Here is a 16377-nt window from a genome sequence, read left to right on the forward strand (position 1 = left end):
ACCTACCAGCATGTGTTTGGAGTGTGGGAAAGGAAACCCACGCAGGCACAGGGAGAACATGCAAACTCCAGGCAGGTGGTGCCGTGGCTGGGATTCGAACCAACGACCCTAGTACTGCCAGGCAAAAGTGCTAACCATTTAGCCACTGTGCTGCCCCTCTGTGCTACTCTTGCAGTCACAAAGAAAGAGAATGTGGATGTCTGAGATAATTTCATGCAGCTGTTGCAAAAATTGTTTCCAATTTTACCCTTTCCAATGGTGTATTCTCTTACAGCTCAAATGTAGTTTATCACAGATAATTTAGTTAAACCGATTGTGCCATTTGATATGTCTTACTATGAAATGTTCTGCATTGTGGGCAGGATCAGTTTCAGCCCTAAACAATTGAATAGTTAATCAACATAAGTTCCAAAAAGAAATATATGCCACACAGATACAGTCTTTGCTGAACATTTAGGACCAGGTTAACTGAACCTTTCCAAGTGGTCCTGGGCACAGTTTGAAGCACTCACACTACACAAACAAACCTTGGAGTTGAGCTGTGCCTGGGACCTTTTTAGAGTACCAGTGTGAGTATACCCTTAATGTCCATGAACAACATCGCTTGTGACAGCTGGGGCAGTGACAGGTACTCTTCAATGAGAGATCTGGGGTCTATTAGACCCCAATTCCTCCTATGCCCTACAAAGCAGTGAATCAAACCAAGATTGGTTTGACTGGCTGCTATGCTGGCCGATAACACCCAGTAACACACAGCCAAAACCAAAGTGACAAGATTCTCGTTGCTTCTGGCTTCTTTTGTCACAGAGAGGATGGAGAACGGATGTTCCCCCCTGTCCTGTTAGAAGCTGGCCCTAGAGTCTGCAGTGGTCCTGGGCTCCTCTTTGGTGGTGGGCAGAGGCAGCCCCTTCGATTACTTTTCCCAGAAAGCCCGTTGCAGGCTGAAACTTTAAAGGGGGAAGTAAAAGTAAGGGAAACCCTACTTGCCTTCCTTTTACACCCCCACTCCACTCCGTTTTCCTCTGACCAGCAGTATAAGATCCTTCATGGGCAATAAAGTTCAATTAAGCAGAAATATTTTGTGGCACATGGAGCAAACTGCTAGCCTATTAAACATAATGAGTTGAAAACGTTGCCAAGCAGCAGACAGCAGATTGGATTACCTGTTGGTAATGAGCCTTGAGTTGACATATCTGTATTCACCTTCGTACCTCTGCTCGGTAATCGTCATTTTACCAATCGGCCTCCTGAGGCGTGTAAGGAAAAGTCCTGAGACAAGCAGATAAGCCATCATGCTTGCTGGACCCTGAGGGAGCACAGCACCACTAACTTATTATGATAGCATCATTAAAATGGTAATTGCATGTAAAAAAAAAAACATAATTATGATAGTCCTTGCCTGAGTCACATTACCTGAGCTCCAATTGCACTTGTCAACTTGAAAATATACAGGACGATGTCCAAAAATGGCTACAATAAAGAAATAAACAAAACTGAATACTTATACACAACTTATACATAATTTAAAGATGTCAGTTAAAGAACATATTTATCTAAAAAATTTCACAAAACACACATGAAAATATCTAATGGATGGATACTTGTGCAGTACATTAGCATACCTTTCCCTTTTATAGAAAGGAAATGGCAAAGCATGCTCACTTTAAAACATTATGCTTAGGTAATGCAGAGTTTAGAATAAATAATCACATATAACCGCTCACACTTCCTTACAGAACCACAAATAAAGTATAACTAAAGGCAAAACCTTTTTTTTAGTTTGAAAACTGGAGGGGGATTAGAACACCTGTCAGTTTCTATTGCTGTTTGTGCCTCCGATAAGGAGCTTCACCCTATTTGCCCTGTTTATGATTACCATTGAAAGTCAAGGTAAAGAAAATCCCAAATTTTGAGTTGTCCCCAGAAATAGAAGAGAGAATAAATCTTCCAATGGGGACACTAGTTCTGGTGACATGGTGTCCCCAAGGAATTCCCTTAATTTGCAGGGATTTCCTCTCACTTCCTATTTGTCTATCGGACAGGAAGTGAAAGAAATCTCAGAAACGGGTCACAGATGGAAGAAAAAAAAAAAAATCTGACAGGGGTTATAACCCCCCCCCCTTCCTGTATCCAAAATGAAAAAAAAAAAAGTTTTGCCTATAGTTCTTTAATGAACGAAACTGTTAGGTTGGCCATGGAAAGACAGGTATCCATCTGTTGAACTTCATATCCCCAAAATGCTAAAAACGTCTGTATTATTGATAAGTCTTCAAATATATCAAGCTTCACTGGTATCAAGGGAAATCCACTAATCCTTGCAAGTGCTGTATATATCCAGAGGTCATAGAAGCATGCAAAATAAAACACAGAAAGAGCGCACTGGTTTGTGCTGATAAAAACATCTTTTCATAAATGAAAATGACAAAAATTGTACTTATAATAAAGTGACTTGTTCAAAGCATATCACAGATAAAACTCCCTCCCTCCAATTAAACACCAGGACAGAAGCGGCATGCTTTATGTACTGACTATGTGTAAAGGGCCCGTTATGGACTCCTGCTCTAATGTTTTTGCTCACTGAGGACCCTTTATTATTGCTGTGATATGATATCCTGTAACATTTGGCAAATGACTATGTAATGTTACTTCTGCTGAAAATGAAATAAAAGTCTACATTGCAAAAGAAAAGAGAAATGGCACTCAACTGAGCTATGCAGTGTGGTAGGACCAGAGCATGTAAACAAAACCAGTGAAGGCTACCCATCAAGAGTGTTCTTAGTATTTGTATTGAGTCCTTGTAATATTAATTTTTAAGTCCTGGTGTTATGTTGGAGGGAGTTTTACCCAGTACACTCTAAACAAGCCACTTTAAGTACAATTTTATCATTTTCGTGTTTTTACCCGCAGAATCCAGGGCGCTCTCGTCTGTGTTTCTATATTCAAGTGTATTTTTCCCCTCTACAAAGCAATGGCATGCACAAATTGAAAGACCATTTCCTGTTCTATGTAGAAATAGGGAAAGTCTCATGTAGTAACTGATAATGATAATATAGAAACACGGCACCATAGTTAGAGGATGTTTGTATGCAATGCTCAAGTTGCATCACTTGTTTTTATTGGGCCATTATTAGGTGCACTGGGTTTCTATTTACAAGTAAAATCAACGGCATAAAGAGCCAACATGAAAAATAAGCCTATGGCTATAAATAAATGTTAAACTATTAGATGACTTACATAATAAGGAGTGCATTATTGCCCTTACAAGCAAGCACATATATTAAATGTATAATGCTCAAAATGACAATATCTAATCACTTATCGGTCTCCAAGCATTTCATCTGGCAGTTGACTTTTCTTTGGTATTATGCACAGCTTAAAAGGAAATACCTAGTAAAACTGGAAGCAATGTTCCCGCTATTAAGATTTTAAAGGACCAGTCTTTTACACATCTTCCTGCACACCAGCGAGCGGGTGGACACGATGTACAAAAAGTGTAAGATATAGTGCAGCGCTAAAAAATGAATAATCATATAGTTCAATAAATGTTCATAAAATCTTGTGCATAATCATGAAGAGCTTCCTCTTTTGAAATACACGGATGCCAAAAAATCATATAGCAGAAATGCGCACTCACCGACCGCGCATTAAAAATGCTCATATAAGTGACCATCAACCCAAATGGCTGGCAGCAGGTGGTACATCCCTCGGGGGTAAAGCATCAGCCTTGGGTGAAGTAATACACAGCAGGGCTCATGGATGATGGATGAACTGACAGACTGCTGTTGTGGATCTGAAACCCTCAATAGAGGGTCTGTGTCCCAATAAGCCCAAACCTCTGTACTAAGCAGATACCATTCTCAGTAAAATGATCTGTCAGAATGCGGTCATGTAGTGAGCCACATCACGGCACCCTGACATTCTGTGGTCTGTGGGACACAGACCCTCTATTGAGGGTTTCAGAACCACAACAGCAGTCTGTCAGTTCATCCATCATCCAGAGGAGGGAAGCCATTGATCTAGGTTGTCCACTCGCTCTTGAGGAGATTTCTGAGCCCTGCTGTGTATTACTTCACCCAAGGCTGATGCTTTACCCCCGAGGGATGTACCACCTGCTGCCAGCCATTCGGGTTGATGTTCATTTATATGCGCATTTTTAATGCACGGTCGGTGAGTGCGCATTTCTGCTATATGATTTTTTGGCATCAGTGTATTTCAAAAGAGGAAGCTCTTCATGATTATGCACAAGATTTTATGAACATTTATTGAACTATATGATTATTTATTCATTTTTTAGCGCTACACTATATCTTACAGTTTGTCTTGAGAGGTCATTGTGATTCCTTTGAATGTTCTAGCTGCTGGTTTTATGAGCGCTCGCTTGCATTTTCTTAATGATGTACAAAAAGTCTGTAAGATAGGACTCCTAGGAAATGTCAGACGGTATGTAATGGCTGCATTCAGCTGTGAATGAGCTGGGCACAAGAAGCAGCTCTGTTATAAATAATACTTTAATGCTCTCAGCAGGATGCAGGCTGCCTATCCTATCCTAGTTTTTTCCCCTAAATCTGCACTTGAAGGAGCGATACAAAGAGCATTCATCCTCTTTGGCCCCTCCTGCTAACATGATCTAACCTAACCCACTCCTCAACTTTACAGATGCATACCTTGATCCCACAGATATAGTTCTGCTGTTTGTATACATTCAGCACTACAAGTCTTCATTGTACTGGCTGCACCTATGCATTACAGCCCTGCAGACTGCTATGGGACAATCTCGGAATGTCTCCAGCCTGATAACCAGCCCCATAGCAGTCTGCAGAGCACTAATGCGCAGGCATGGCCAAATCATGTAAGGAAGCTGATGAAGAAAAAAATGGAAGCCGCCAAGGACTAGGGAGAGCCATATCAGCTCAGCACTGGAGAGCTCCGTTTGTAGGTAAGTCAGTCATACTGCACTAGTATGCAGTGCATATTAGTACATTTTACTGCAGGGGGGCCATTTTCTGCTATTAGGAAGAATACATTACTACTGCTTTAACCACTTCAAGTCCGGACACTTTTACCCCCTTCCTGTCCAGGCCAATTTTCAGCTTTCAGCGTCATCACACTTTGAATGACAATTGCGCGGTCATGCAACACTGTACCCATATGAATTTTTTAGCATTTTTTTGAGACAGATAAAGCTTTATTTTCGTGGTATTTAAAAAGTGTCTAAAATTTTTCAAATAAATAATATTTCATCATAAATCTTGATCAAAATGTATTCCGTTCTCTTTTTAGTAAAAAAAACAAAACAAAAAAAACCCCAAATTAGTTTAACCAAAACTGTCACCCTAGCAGTACAGTGTCACCACGGTGACACTGTACTACTTGTGGGGGGTGATGAAGATTTTTTTTTTTTTTTTTTTACACTGATTGCTTTTACAGCCATAAAGGCTGTAAAAGCAATCAGTTCTCCTTCTCTCTGGCTGCATTCTTGCAGCCACTGAGAACTACTGTGTGAGCTGTGATTGGTCACAGCTTGTCACATGGTACAAGGCTATTGTGAATAGCCTTGTACCATGTGACCTCTGTGATCATTCACAGATTTCACACGTAGTAAGCAATGATGTCAGAAGTAACTATTCTGCATATGATCACTGATTGGCCAATCAGTGATCACATGATCGGGACCTCACAGAGAGGCCCCACACGCCGATCGGTGTTCCACTGTGTCCGGAGGACACAACGGGCACCAGATCGCAGGGTTGCATTCTCCCAGGGAGCGTGCACAAGCAGGGGGTGGGGAGGCAGTTTATAAAAGGCCACCCGACCCTGCACTGCCACCATCCGGCCATTTATATACAACAACCTGACGGGAGGTGGTTAAGTAAAGCAGCACAACAAGCAATAACAATAGGCAAAGTGTCATAACTCATTATCAATCTATTCGCTTTCAGTTTACTTTTATGAAAACCATTTCCATTTGGATACTGTGAAATAGTGCTTTTTAATTTACAGAATAATGCTTCATACAGTCAGGTCCATAAATATTGGGACATAGACACAATTCTAACATTTTTGGCTCTATACACCACCACAATTGATTTGAAATGAAACGATCAAGATGTGCTTTAACTGCAGACTGTCAGCTTTAATTTGAGGGTATTTACATCTAAATCAGGTGAACGGTGTAGGAATTACAACAGTTTGCATATGTGCCTCCCACTTGTTAAGGGACCAAAAGTAATGGAACAATTGGCTTCTCAGCTGTTCCATGGCCAGGTGTGTGTTATTCCCTCATTATCCCAATTACAATGAGCAGATAAAAGGTCCAGAGTTAATTTCAAGTGTGCTATTTTCATTTGGAATCTGTTGCTGTCAACTCTCAAGATCAGATCCAAAGAGCTGTCACTATCAGTGAAGCAAGCCATCATTACGCTGAAAAAAACAAACCCATCAGAGAGAGAGCAAAAACATTAGGCGTGGCCAAAACAACTGTTTGGAACATTCTTAAAAAGAAGGAACGCACTGGTGAGCTCAGCAACACCAAAAGACCCGGAAGACCATGGAAAACAACTGTGGTGGATGACCGAAGAATTCTTTCCCTGGTGAAGAAAACACCCTTCACAACAGTTGGCCAGATCAAGAACACTCTCCAGGATGTAGGTGTATGTGTGTCAAAGTCAACAATCAAGAGAAGACTTCACCAGAGGGAATACAGAGGGTTCACCACAAGATGTAAACCATTGGTGAGCCTCAAAAACAGGAAGGCCAGATAAGAGTTTGCCAAACAACATCTAAAAAAGCCTTCACAGTTCTGGAACAACATCCTATGGGCAGATGAGACCAAGATCAACTTGTACCAGAGTGATGGGAAGAGAAGAGTATGGAGAAGGAAAGGAACTGCTCATGATCCTAAGCATACCACCTCATCAGTGAAGCATGGTGGTAGTGTCATGGCGTGGGCATGTATGGCTGCCAATGGAACTGGTTCTCTTGTATTTATTGATGATGTGACTGCTGACAAAAGCAGCAGGATGAATTCTGAAGTGTTTTGGGCAATATTATCTGCTCATATTCAGCCAAATGCTTCAGAACTCATTGGACGCCGCTTCACAGTGCAGATGGACAATGACCCAAAGCATACTGCAAAAGCAACCAAAGAGTTTTTTAAGAGAAAGAAGTGGAATGTTATGCAATGGCCAAGTCAATCACCTGACCTGAATCCGATCGAGCATGCATTTCACTTGCTGAAGACAAAACTGAAGGGAAAATGCCCCAAGAACAAGCAGGAACTGAAGACAGTTGCAGTAGAGGCCTGGCAGAGTATCACCAGGGATGAAACCCAGCGCCTGGTGATGTCTATGCGTTCCAGACTTCAGGCTGTAATTGACTGCAAAGGATTTGCAACCAAGTATTAAAAAGTGAAAGTTTGATTTATGATTATTATTCTGTCCCATTACTTTTGATCCCTTAACAAGTGGGAGGCACATATGCAAACTGTTGTAATTCCTACACGGTTCACCTGACTTGGATGTAAATACCCTCAAATTAAAGCTGACAGTCTGCAGTTAAAGAACAGTTAAAGTTATTAGAAACAAAAAAAAAAAAAGCGATAAAATGCAGCTGACATTAACAGGCCATAAGCAGATGCCGAGAGGAGGCTGTAAACAATATGAAAAGATCTAGGCCAGAGAACACAGATTAGAACCACTGACAGATCACACTGCATAATGTCAATTGAAAAAGCAGTTATACTTTGTGTGATTTGTCACATGACCATCATATTGCTATCTTTTGCAGTTAACATGTTTACTGAATGATTAATGTGTACTAATGATTACGGACTATGAAAAGCCAATATGATGGCGTGTCTATATAACTTGTCAAATCCTTTTTCTGGCAGCAAGGTATGGCCATATGTGTGTGCACAAATCTTTTTGCTGCAGACCAGTTGTTCCTGGTTAAAAACATAGGCAGCTGTTTAACCGCTTCCCTTCCGCCCTATAGCAGAAATACTGCTACAGGGTGGCAGGGGTGCGCAAAATCACATATATACGTGAATTAACATCTCTGGGTAGGGGGCGCACGTGAGCTGTGCATGAGCCCTACCCGCGCCGCCATTGGTGGCCTTGGCTGTCAATCACCGTGTCCTGGCCGGTGATTCTCCACCGACACCCGGCGATCACAGAGTATCACAGACGGGGAAGAAACCTGTATGTAAACAATACAGACCTCTCCCCTGCCAGCACATGCACACTGCTTTGTATGGCTCTGCATATCAGAGCCATACAAAGCAGCGTACTTACAGTGGAAAGCAAACACACAAGCACACAGTGAAACAGCACCACAGTTAACCCTTTGATCGCCCCAAATGTTAACCCCTTCCTGCTCAGTATCATTAGTACAGTGTCAGTGCTTTTTATTAGCACTGATCACTGTATTGGTGTCACTGGGGATGTCAGTGACAGTTTGTCAGTCCCCCCCCCCAGTGTCAAAATACCCGCTGCAGTCCCACTATAAGTCGCTGATCGCCGCCATTACTAGTATAAAAAAAAAAATTTAAAAATTAAAATTCCAGTATACATACCGCCATTTGTAGACACTATAACTTTTTACGTAAACCAATTAATTTACACGTATTGGGATTTTTTTTTTTTTTTTTAGCAAAGACATGTAGCAGAATACATTTTGGCCTAAATTTATAACGCAATTTGATCTTTAAAATTTTTTTACTGGACATGTTTAATAGCAAAAAGACAAAAATATATTTTTTTCTTCTCAAAATTGGCGGTCTTTTTCTTTTTTATATTAAAATAAAAAACGCAGAGGTGATCAAATATCACCGAAAGAAAGTTCTATTTGTGGGGAAAAAAAGGACGTAAATTTCATTTGAGTGCAGCGTTGCATGCGGGCGCAATTGTCAGTTAAAGTAACGCAGCCACGTATCGCAAAAGATGGCCTGGTCAGGAAGAGGGGTAGCTCCTCTGGAAGGCAAGTGGTTAAAGACAGGACCATCCACACTATATGAAGTTGAACAAACAACCTTTCTGACCGAAGAAAACGTTTTAGAGCATAACTGGATGTACTCAGAGCCAGAAGGCTGTAAACGGTATTGGTTAAAGTAGGACTTCTCTTATTTGTTACAGAAGTGCTGAAAGTATAAATGTTTAATTTTATAGTTATAGTTTTGTTATACTTTAACCACCTCCCGCCCGCCATATAGTCCAATGACGGGCGCAAGGTGGTTTTCTCGTTCTGGGAGATGCGCGGCGATGTGCTGTGTCCCTCGGTGACAGCGGATCACTGATCATACGGAAAGAGCCGAAGAGGTCGGCTCGGTCATGTGATCAGCTGTGTCCAATCACAGCTGATCACATGTAAACAGGGAAATGCCGGTTATCGGCATTTCTCTCCTCACGAGCTGTCACGCTGACAGCTTGAGAGGAGTGGAGAGACGGTAATCGGCATTCCGCGGAGGGGACATGTACAATGATTATCAGGGCACTGATGATCAGTGTGCCCTAATGATCAGTGTGGCCCCAGAAGTGCCACCTGTCAGTGTCCATCAGTGCCAGCTGTCAGTGCTGAACAGTGCCACATGCCAGTGCCCATCAGTGCCACACCAATGCCACATATCAGTGCCTACCAGTGCACATCAATGCCACATATCAGTACCCATCTGAGCTGCCTTTCAGTGTCACCCATCAGTGCCAGTCAGTGCCACCTATCAGTGCCGCCTATCAGTGCCAGTCAGTGCCGCCTATCAGTGCCCATCAGTGATGCCTGTCAATGCCCATCAGTGCCACCTACCAGTGCCTCCTCATCAGTGCCACCTATCAGTGGAGCCTATCAGTGCCCACTACTGCAGCCTCATTATCGCACATCAGCGAAGGAGAAAAATCACTTATTTACAAAATTTTACAACAAAAACTAAGAAAAAAACTTTTTTTTTCAAAATGTTCAGCGGTTTTTGGTTTAAGAAAAAATAAAAAACCCAGAGGTGATTAAATACCACCAAAAGAAAGCTCTGTCACAAAAAAATGATAAAACTTTCATATAGGTACAGTGTTGCATGACCGCGCAATTGTCATTCAAAGTGTGACAGCGCTGAAAGCTGGAAATTGGCCTGGGCAGGAAGGGGGTATAAGTGCCCTGTAGGCAAGCGGTTAAAGCAGTCCTATGTGCACAAACATGTAGCAAGCTCTATAATGGGCACCTGCACATCTGCTCCATGTCTTGTAGATTTCCTGTTATACAAGTGACCAGCTTCCATAGTTATTCAGTTTAGCACCCATCTTACCCTCTCAACAATGGTAATTATAATACACAAGGTTTCCCAAACATATATCAAGCATAACCTTTACTATGTTTATGTACAATTCATTCTAGCAAACACTGCACGACGCACACTGCTCAAAGTTACATTGAGCTATATTGTGTACTACATTAGTATAAATAAGTAGCAACTTGACGCCATAGAACTAAGAACTTCCAAAGAAGCTGAACAAAGTCTTCAGACAGAAATTGGCACTGCAGAGGCTGGATTGGATAATAAAGATGATGTGGCCCTCTTAGGATAGGAGACTTTTTTAGTGGGCGGGACTAGTGATTAGATCCCTATACATAAAGGGGAAGTTCATACTAGTTTATGCATCAGCTAGTACTATGACATCCACTTGAACCAGAGGAGTTCCATTGACTGCCAAACCTTTTGGTACCTGGGTTACTTACAATGCTGTTATTTTTTTTGTTAGTTTATATATAAAGTGCTGTGGATAACGCACTAGGTGTTTGCGCCCTTTGTTTCATTTTGTTTAACGTACTACATTAGTACCTGGCCATGAAGTGTGTATATTCTTCACAATTTTGTATCATAAACATATCATATAAGCAGCAGTACACATTCCACACTGTGGAGAGCACTGAAAACCAACTGACCATTACTAGCATCAAAGCATGGTCTGAAGAAAGCAAACGTTTCCTGGGTCTTAATCAGGCTAAATTACTGAAAAGAAAAAATAGGTTTTTGGATGTGAACAAAATCTCAAAAGAAAACAAAAAGGATAAAGCCACCTTGCTTAGATTGGAATACAAATCCACTACACTGTTGCAGAACTTTTCAACATCTTGTGTAAGCAGCTGATCAGCATTTGCTATGCGGTTGTCCAGGTTTCCCATCTTGTAATAGGTAAATGATCTAAAACAGAAAAGAGTGACAGATAATAAAAAACAACTGCACAGCAAATGAAAATCCTGTACTGGTTTCATACAAGTCAAATCATAATTATGTCATAGCTTTACAGACACTAACAGATAGATTTTGTAAATCCATAAAAAAAAAAAAAAAAAACAACATACAAAGCCATGCAAATGAAAGGTTTTATTATTAAAACATGGGAGCCTGTTATGAAGCAATATTCACAGGTGGGAAATCTCTGATAGAAGCCACCAATCTGAGGCCCGCACCTAATGCTATTTAAGATCAAAAAGTAGAACCTATTCAGCCTTACATGAACTAAAAGCACCTGAAGCAAACTGCAAATGCCATTCAGCATTTCTCTAAGGTTTCCTTGCACAGGTAATTTGCCACATCACAAATTACCCTAAGTGACTAAAGAAAAAGGTTAGTTGCAGGGGAGGACTGACAACTCATGGGGTCCCTGGGCAATAGGAGATCATGGGGCCCCTGTGTCCTCGCCCACACCTAAAAAAGCCAATGAAAGGTACCAGGGGCATCTCATGGGGCCCCCTACTGACCCCGGGCAGTGCCCGAGTGCTCGAATGGTCAGTCCGCCCCTGGTTAAATGTAAAGAAGAAAAGTATACAGTATGCTTACCTCTCCCTCCCGCTAAACATTGCCTGACCAAAGATTGTTCAAAAACAATACTTCCAGGAGTACCACCAACCCCTTTATTACTAATGTGTTTTGTAGTGAAGCAGAGGTTGGCAGAAGGAACCACTGAGTGCAATGGTGGACCAAAAGATCGAAACTCCTAGAAGTTTTGGTTTATGAAGTGTCTTTAGGCCGCGACTGAAAAGAAACCTGAGAGAAGAGAAATAGGGGTGTGAAAGTACACAAGCCTGCATGTCAGCTGGGAAACTAGCCTCTTACATATTTCTAGCAGCACAGGGGTCTGTAAAAAAAAATCTAATGTGCCTCTACATCTAAACTGAACCACAGACATTAGGGGGTTGATTTACTAAAACTGGAGTGTGCAAAATCTGGTGCAGCTGTGCATGGTAGCCAAGCAGCTTCTAAATTCAGAGTGTTCAATAAAAGAGATTCTAAAGGTTCATTTTATTTATTTATTTATTTTTTTCAAATAACAAACATGTCTATACTTGTGTGCAGTGGTTTTGAACAGAACAGCCTAGATCCTCCTCTCTTCTCAGGTCCCCTGCAGGCTCTCCTGCCTCTTCCTGTTTGTCGGGTGTCCCCACAGCAAGCAGTGTGCTATGGGGGCACCCGCTGCTCCGTGTGTCCATTCACACACGGAACACGGCTCAACCCTGCCCCCTCTCTCTCTTCTCATTGGCTGACTGGCTCTCATTGATAGCCAATGGTTCCCGCTCGCTGTCTCAGCAAATGAGGAGGTAGAGACCTGGGACAGCCGAGGCTGACATTCACATTGCTGGATTGCGATGAGGCTCAGGTAAGTATTGAGGGGGCTGAGGGAGCAGCTGCAGACATAGAATGCATGAAGGTAAAAAACCTTCAGCCTTTACAACCACTTTAAGCTTTGACAAAAAAAAAAAAAAAGCAAAACCTGGAAGCAGATTCGTGCAGCAGGGCTGCACCAGATTTGCGCACTCCAGTTTTCGTAAATCAGCCCCTAGGTGGCCAACATCTACAAGGGATGAAGGATGCTAGAAGTGCATTTCTTATGCTCATATAGCTTCATTTATACTTTCATGCTCACTAGATAGCCTTTACCATTCTTCACTAGCCAAAATGCAACTTTTGTGAAGTTGTCTACTCTGCTTAACCCAACGGGACCTCTGTGTTGGGAAAGCAATTGCATTTCTTGAGGAACTATACCAAAGCCTACCATTCTTGGATGACAGCAATAATAAAAATTGTAGGACACAAGTATGAATATGACTGTTTGGATCTGATCATATAATGACTATGACCACTTAAAAAATGCACCACTGCAGCCTAACAAAACAGTGTCAAAACTCAATATAGACAAAAAGTACTCACTTGAGATATTCATCATAGAGGTATTTAGTTAGTCTTTCCCGAAAACACAACTTTAGTTCATTGAGGCCAAATTTCAAAAAATTATTTACTAATGAGATCTGATAAACAAGAAAAATAATGTTAAAAAAGCTACAGTGTTTTACATTAAAAAATTAAAGAAATAAATGTATTGCCCATACCATTTTCCAAACAATAAAACACTTTTATAAACAAAACTGAATGTTGGCAATCAGGAACATTCCTGTACCAAAACAATCAGTAAGATATCCTTCTGCAAAGAACAGAAGCAAAACTTGTGACTATCATTAATATAGTCAGAGCCTGGAGCAAAGCAGCACCAAACATAATCCTTAATTATTTTAACAGCTCAGTTTGCTTACAAAAAATTACTTTGGGGGAAGAGAAAAAACCCAAACTTACGGCAGGCATGGCGGCGATAAAGTTGAATAGGTACCTCTTAAAATCTTTTCTGCTGCGACCAATGATAGCACTGCAAACCATCACATGCACATAGTGTTAATAGCATACACGTAATACATTTACTAGAATATGTAAATAGCATGCCTATGTAGAAAACATGTTGGAATTCTAATTTACAAAGAACAGATCAGGTAAAGTATTTAGAATCAACAGGCTGATTAGCTACAGTTGGAGGCACTCAAGGTACACTTTGATTTCTGGAACACAGATAAGTAAATGTGTTATTTAAAGCGCAATTTTAGTCAGAAAATTAAGTCCTGCTAGATCACTTCAGGCTGACCCCTTTTACAGGTACAGCTTTGTAAAACATTAAAAATAAGTGCCTAGACGGTTTAAAATCCAGTAACACACCGTCTCACCCTGCTCTGCACATGCTCAGCTGCTCTCTATTTTTAGGATCTGCTGACAACTTTAAGTGGAATTAAACCCTCCTATTCTTTACAGCCAAGGAAGCTGCTTCTGTTTGATCTGCAACTACCATGCTGCTGCACATGTGATCAGTTATTGCACCAACCATTTGATGGTTTATCGATTTTGTTGAGAATGCAATAAAATTGACAGTTAGCAATCCCAGCATTCCAAAAATGTAACTGTTTTCTGAAGACAAATAAATCGATGGGTTTAGTTCCACTTTATGATTTACTGTTGTTCAGTGGCTCTAGGCTTCAGCAAAATGGCAGCCTCCAGCAATAAGAAACGTTATTTTTATCAAAGTTGTTGTGGGTAAAGTAACTGTCACATTTTAAAAATTTACATCAAAAAGGTAGCCCTGCAAAGAAAAGGATTAAAGTTTATCCCTCTCACTGCTGGTTTCCCCTGTCTTCAGACCTGCGTCTGCTAAGAAATGTTCTTCATCTGACATTTCCCTGAATGTCAGAAGCCTGGTCTCCTCCTTCATTCTTGCTCCATTCTCTAGATTACTACATTCCTGGCTACAACTCCTACATCACTACAGGACATAGATGTACAGACCAGAACAGGTAACCAAGCATTTAACACACCCACAATGTACTAGATGCCGAAGATGTTTCAGCCTTCCTTTTACTATTTTTTTAAGCATTGGGGTACTGACTGTAATATAGGTGGAGTATGAATTTTCTTTAATAAAAGTGTGGCACAGGGTCCAGTTGTATTTTATCTTACTATCTATTACTCTATCCTATCCAAATGTACATTTTATCACCTTTAATTAAACCAAGTACACCTATGTAAATTCTAATATTTTATTGGTTGGAATTAGTTACAGCACTCTATGCTCCGTCATATGGTATTTATATATAAAATCTCAGTGATAACCCCTTTACGTTGGCAGAAGCCGACACTTTAAATGGGCAGTGATACCTGGGACTGGTAAAAGGGGCTCTGAATCTGAATGCAACACTGTGACTGACTGCATGATGCTGAAGTCATCAGGAGTCTGTCCTACTGGTTTCAGATCCTCAGTACTTGACTGTGAGTTGTCCATGACAGCTCAGCCACAGTCCCAGGGAGAGGCCCAGAACAGTGATGCATATACAGCTGAAACTCGAAAAATTAGAATATCGTGCAAAAGTTCATTTATTTCAGTAATGCAACTTAAAAGGTGAAACTAATATATGAGATAGACTCATTACATGCAAAGCAAGATAGTTCAAGCTGTGATTTGTCATAATTGTGATGATTATGGCTTACAGCTCATGAAAACCCCAAATCCACAATCTCAGAAAATTAGAATATTGTGAAAAGGTGCAATATTCTAGGCTCAAAGTGTCCCACTCTAATCAGCTAATTAAGCCATAACACCTGCAAAGGGTTCCTGAGCCTTTAAATGGTCTCTCAGTCTGGTTCAGTAGGAATCACAATCATGGGAAAGACTGCTGACCTGACAGTTGTGCAGAAAACCATCATTGACACCCTCCATAAGGAGGGAAAGCCTCAAAAGGTAATTTCAAAAGAAGTTGGATGTTCCCAAAGTGCTGTATCAAAGCACATTAAAAAAAAGTTATGTGGAAGGGAAAAGTGTGGAAGAAAAAGGTGCACAAGCAGCAGGGATGACCGCAGCCTGGAGAGGATTGTCAGGAAAAGGCCATTCAAAAGTGTTGGGGACTTTCACAAGGAGTGGACTGAGGCTGGAGTCAGTGCATCAAGATCCACCACACACAGATGGATCCTGGACATGGGCCTCAAATGTCGTATTCCTCCTGAACAACAAACAACATCAGAAGCGTCTTACCTGGGCTAAAGAACAACAGACCTGGTCTGTTGCTCAGTGGTCCAAAGTCCTCTTTTCTGATGAGAGCAACTTTTGCATCTCATTTGGAAAAAAAGGACCCAGAGTATGGAGGAAGAATGGAGAGGCACACACTGCAAGATGCTTGAAGTGCAGTGTGAAGTTTCCACAGTCTATGTTGATTTGGGCAGCCATGTCATCTGCTGGTGTTGGTCCACTGTGATTCATTAAGTCTAGGGTCAACGCAGCCGTCTACCAGGAGATTTTGGAGCACTTCATGCTTCCTTCCGCAGACAAGCTTTATGGGGATGCTGACTTCATTTTCCAGCAGGACTTGGCACCTGCCCACACTGCCAAAAGCACCAAAACCTGGTTCAATGACCATGGGATTACTGTGCTTGATTGGCCAGCAAACTTGCCTGACCTGAACCCCATAGAGAATCTATGGGGCATTGCTAAGAGAAAGATGAGAGACATGAGACCGAACAATGCAGAAGAG

The 16377-nt window shown here is 41.3% G+C and overlaps 1 protein-coding gene across 2 annotated transcripts in view; it reads right to left on the reverse strand.

Moving 5' to 3' along the window:
- Positions 1-16377, reverse strand: part of ABCD3 (ATP binding cassette subfamily D member 3) — a 104299-nt gene that overhangs the window by 35527 nt on the left and 52395 nt on the right. Inside the window, exons 5-9 of one of the 2 annotated variants that reach the window (XM_089677290.1) lie at positions 13610-13679; positions 13190-13287; positions 11059-11182; positions 1414-1470; positions 1164-1306 (exon numbers count right to left, since the gene is read on the reverse strand). In XM_089677290.1, the coding sequence (XP_089533416.1) occupies positions 1164-1306; positions 1414-1470; positions 11059-11182; positions 13190-13287; positions 13610-13679 (492 nt within the window). The remainder of the gene's footprint in view (positions 1-1163; positions 1307-1413; positions 1471-11058; positions 11183-13189; positions 13288-13609; positions 13680-16377) is intronic. The other variant, XM_089677291.1, reaches the window with a different exon arrangement.

Source organism: Staurois parvus, unplaced genomic scaffold, assembly GCF_062004578.1.
Source record: "Staurois parvus isolate SC_StPar_1 unplaced genomic scaffold, SC_StPar_1.0 ptg000183l, whole genome shotgun sequence".
Classification (NCBI taxonomy): Eukaryota; Metazoa; Chordata; class Amphibia; order Anura; family Ranidae; genus Staurois; species Staurois parvus.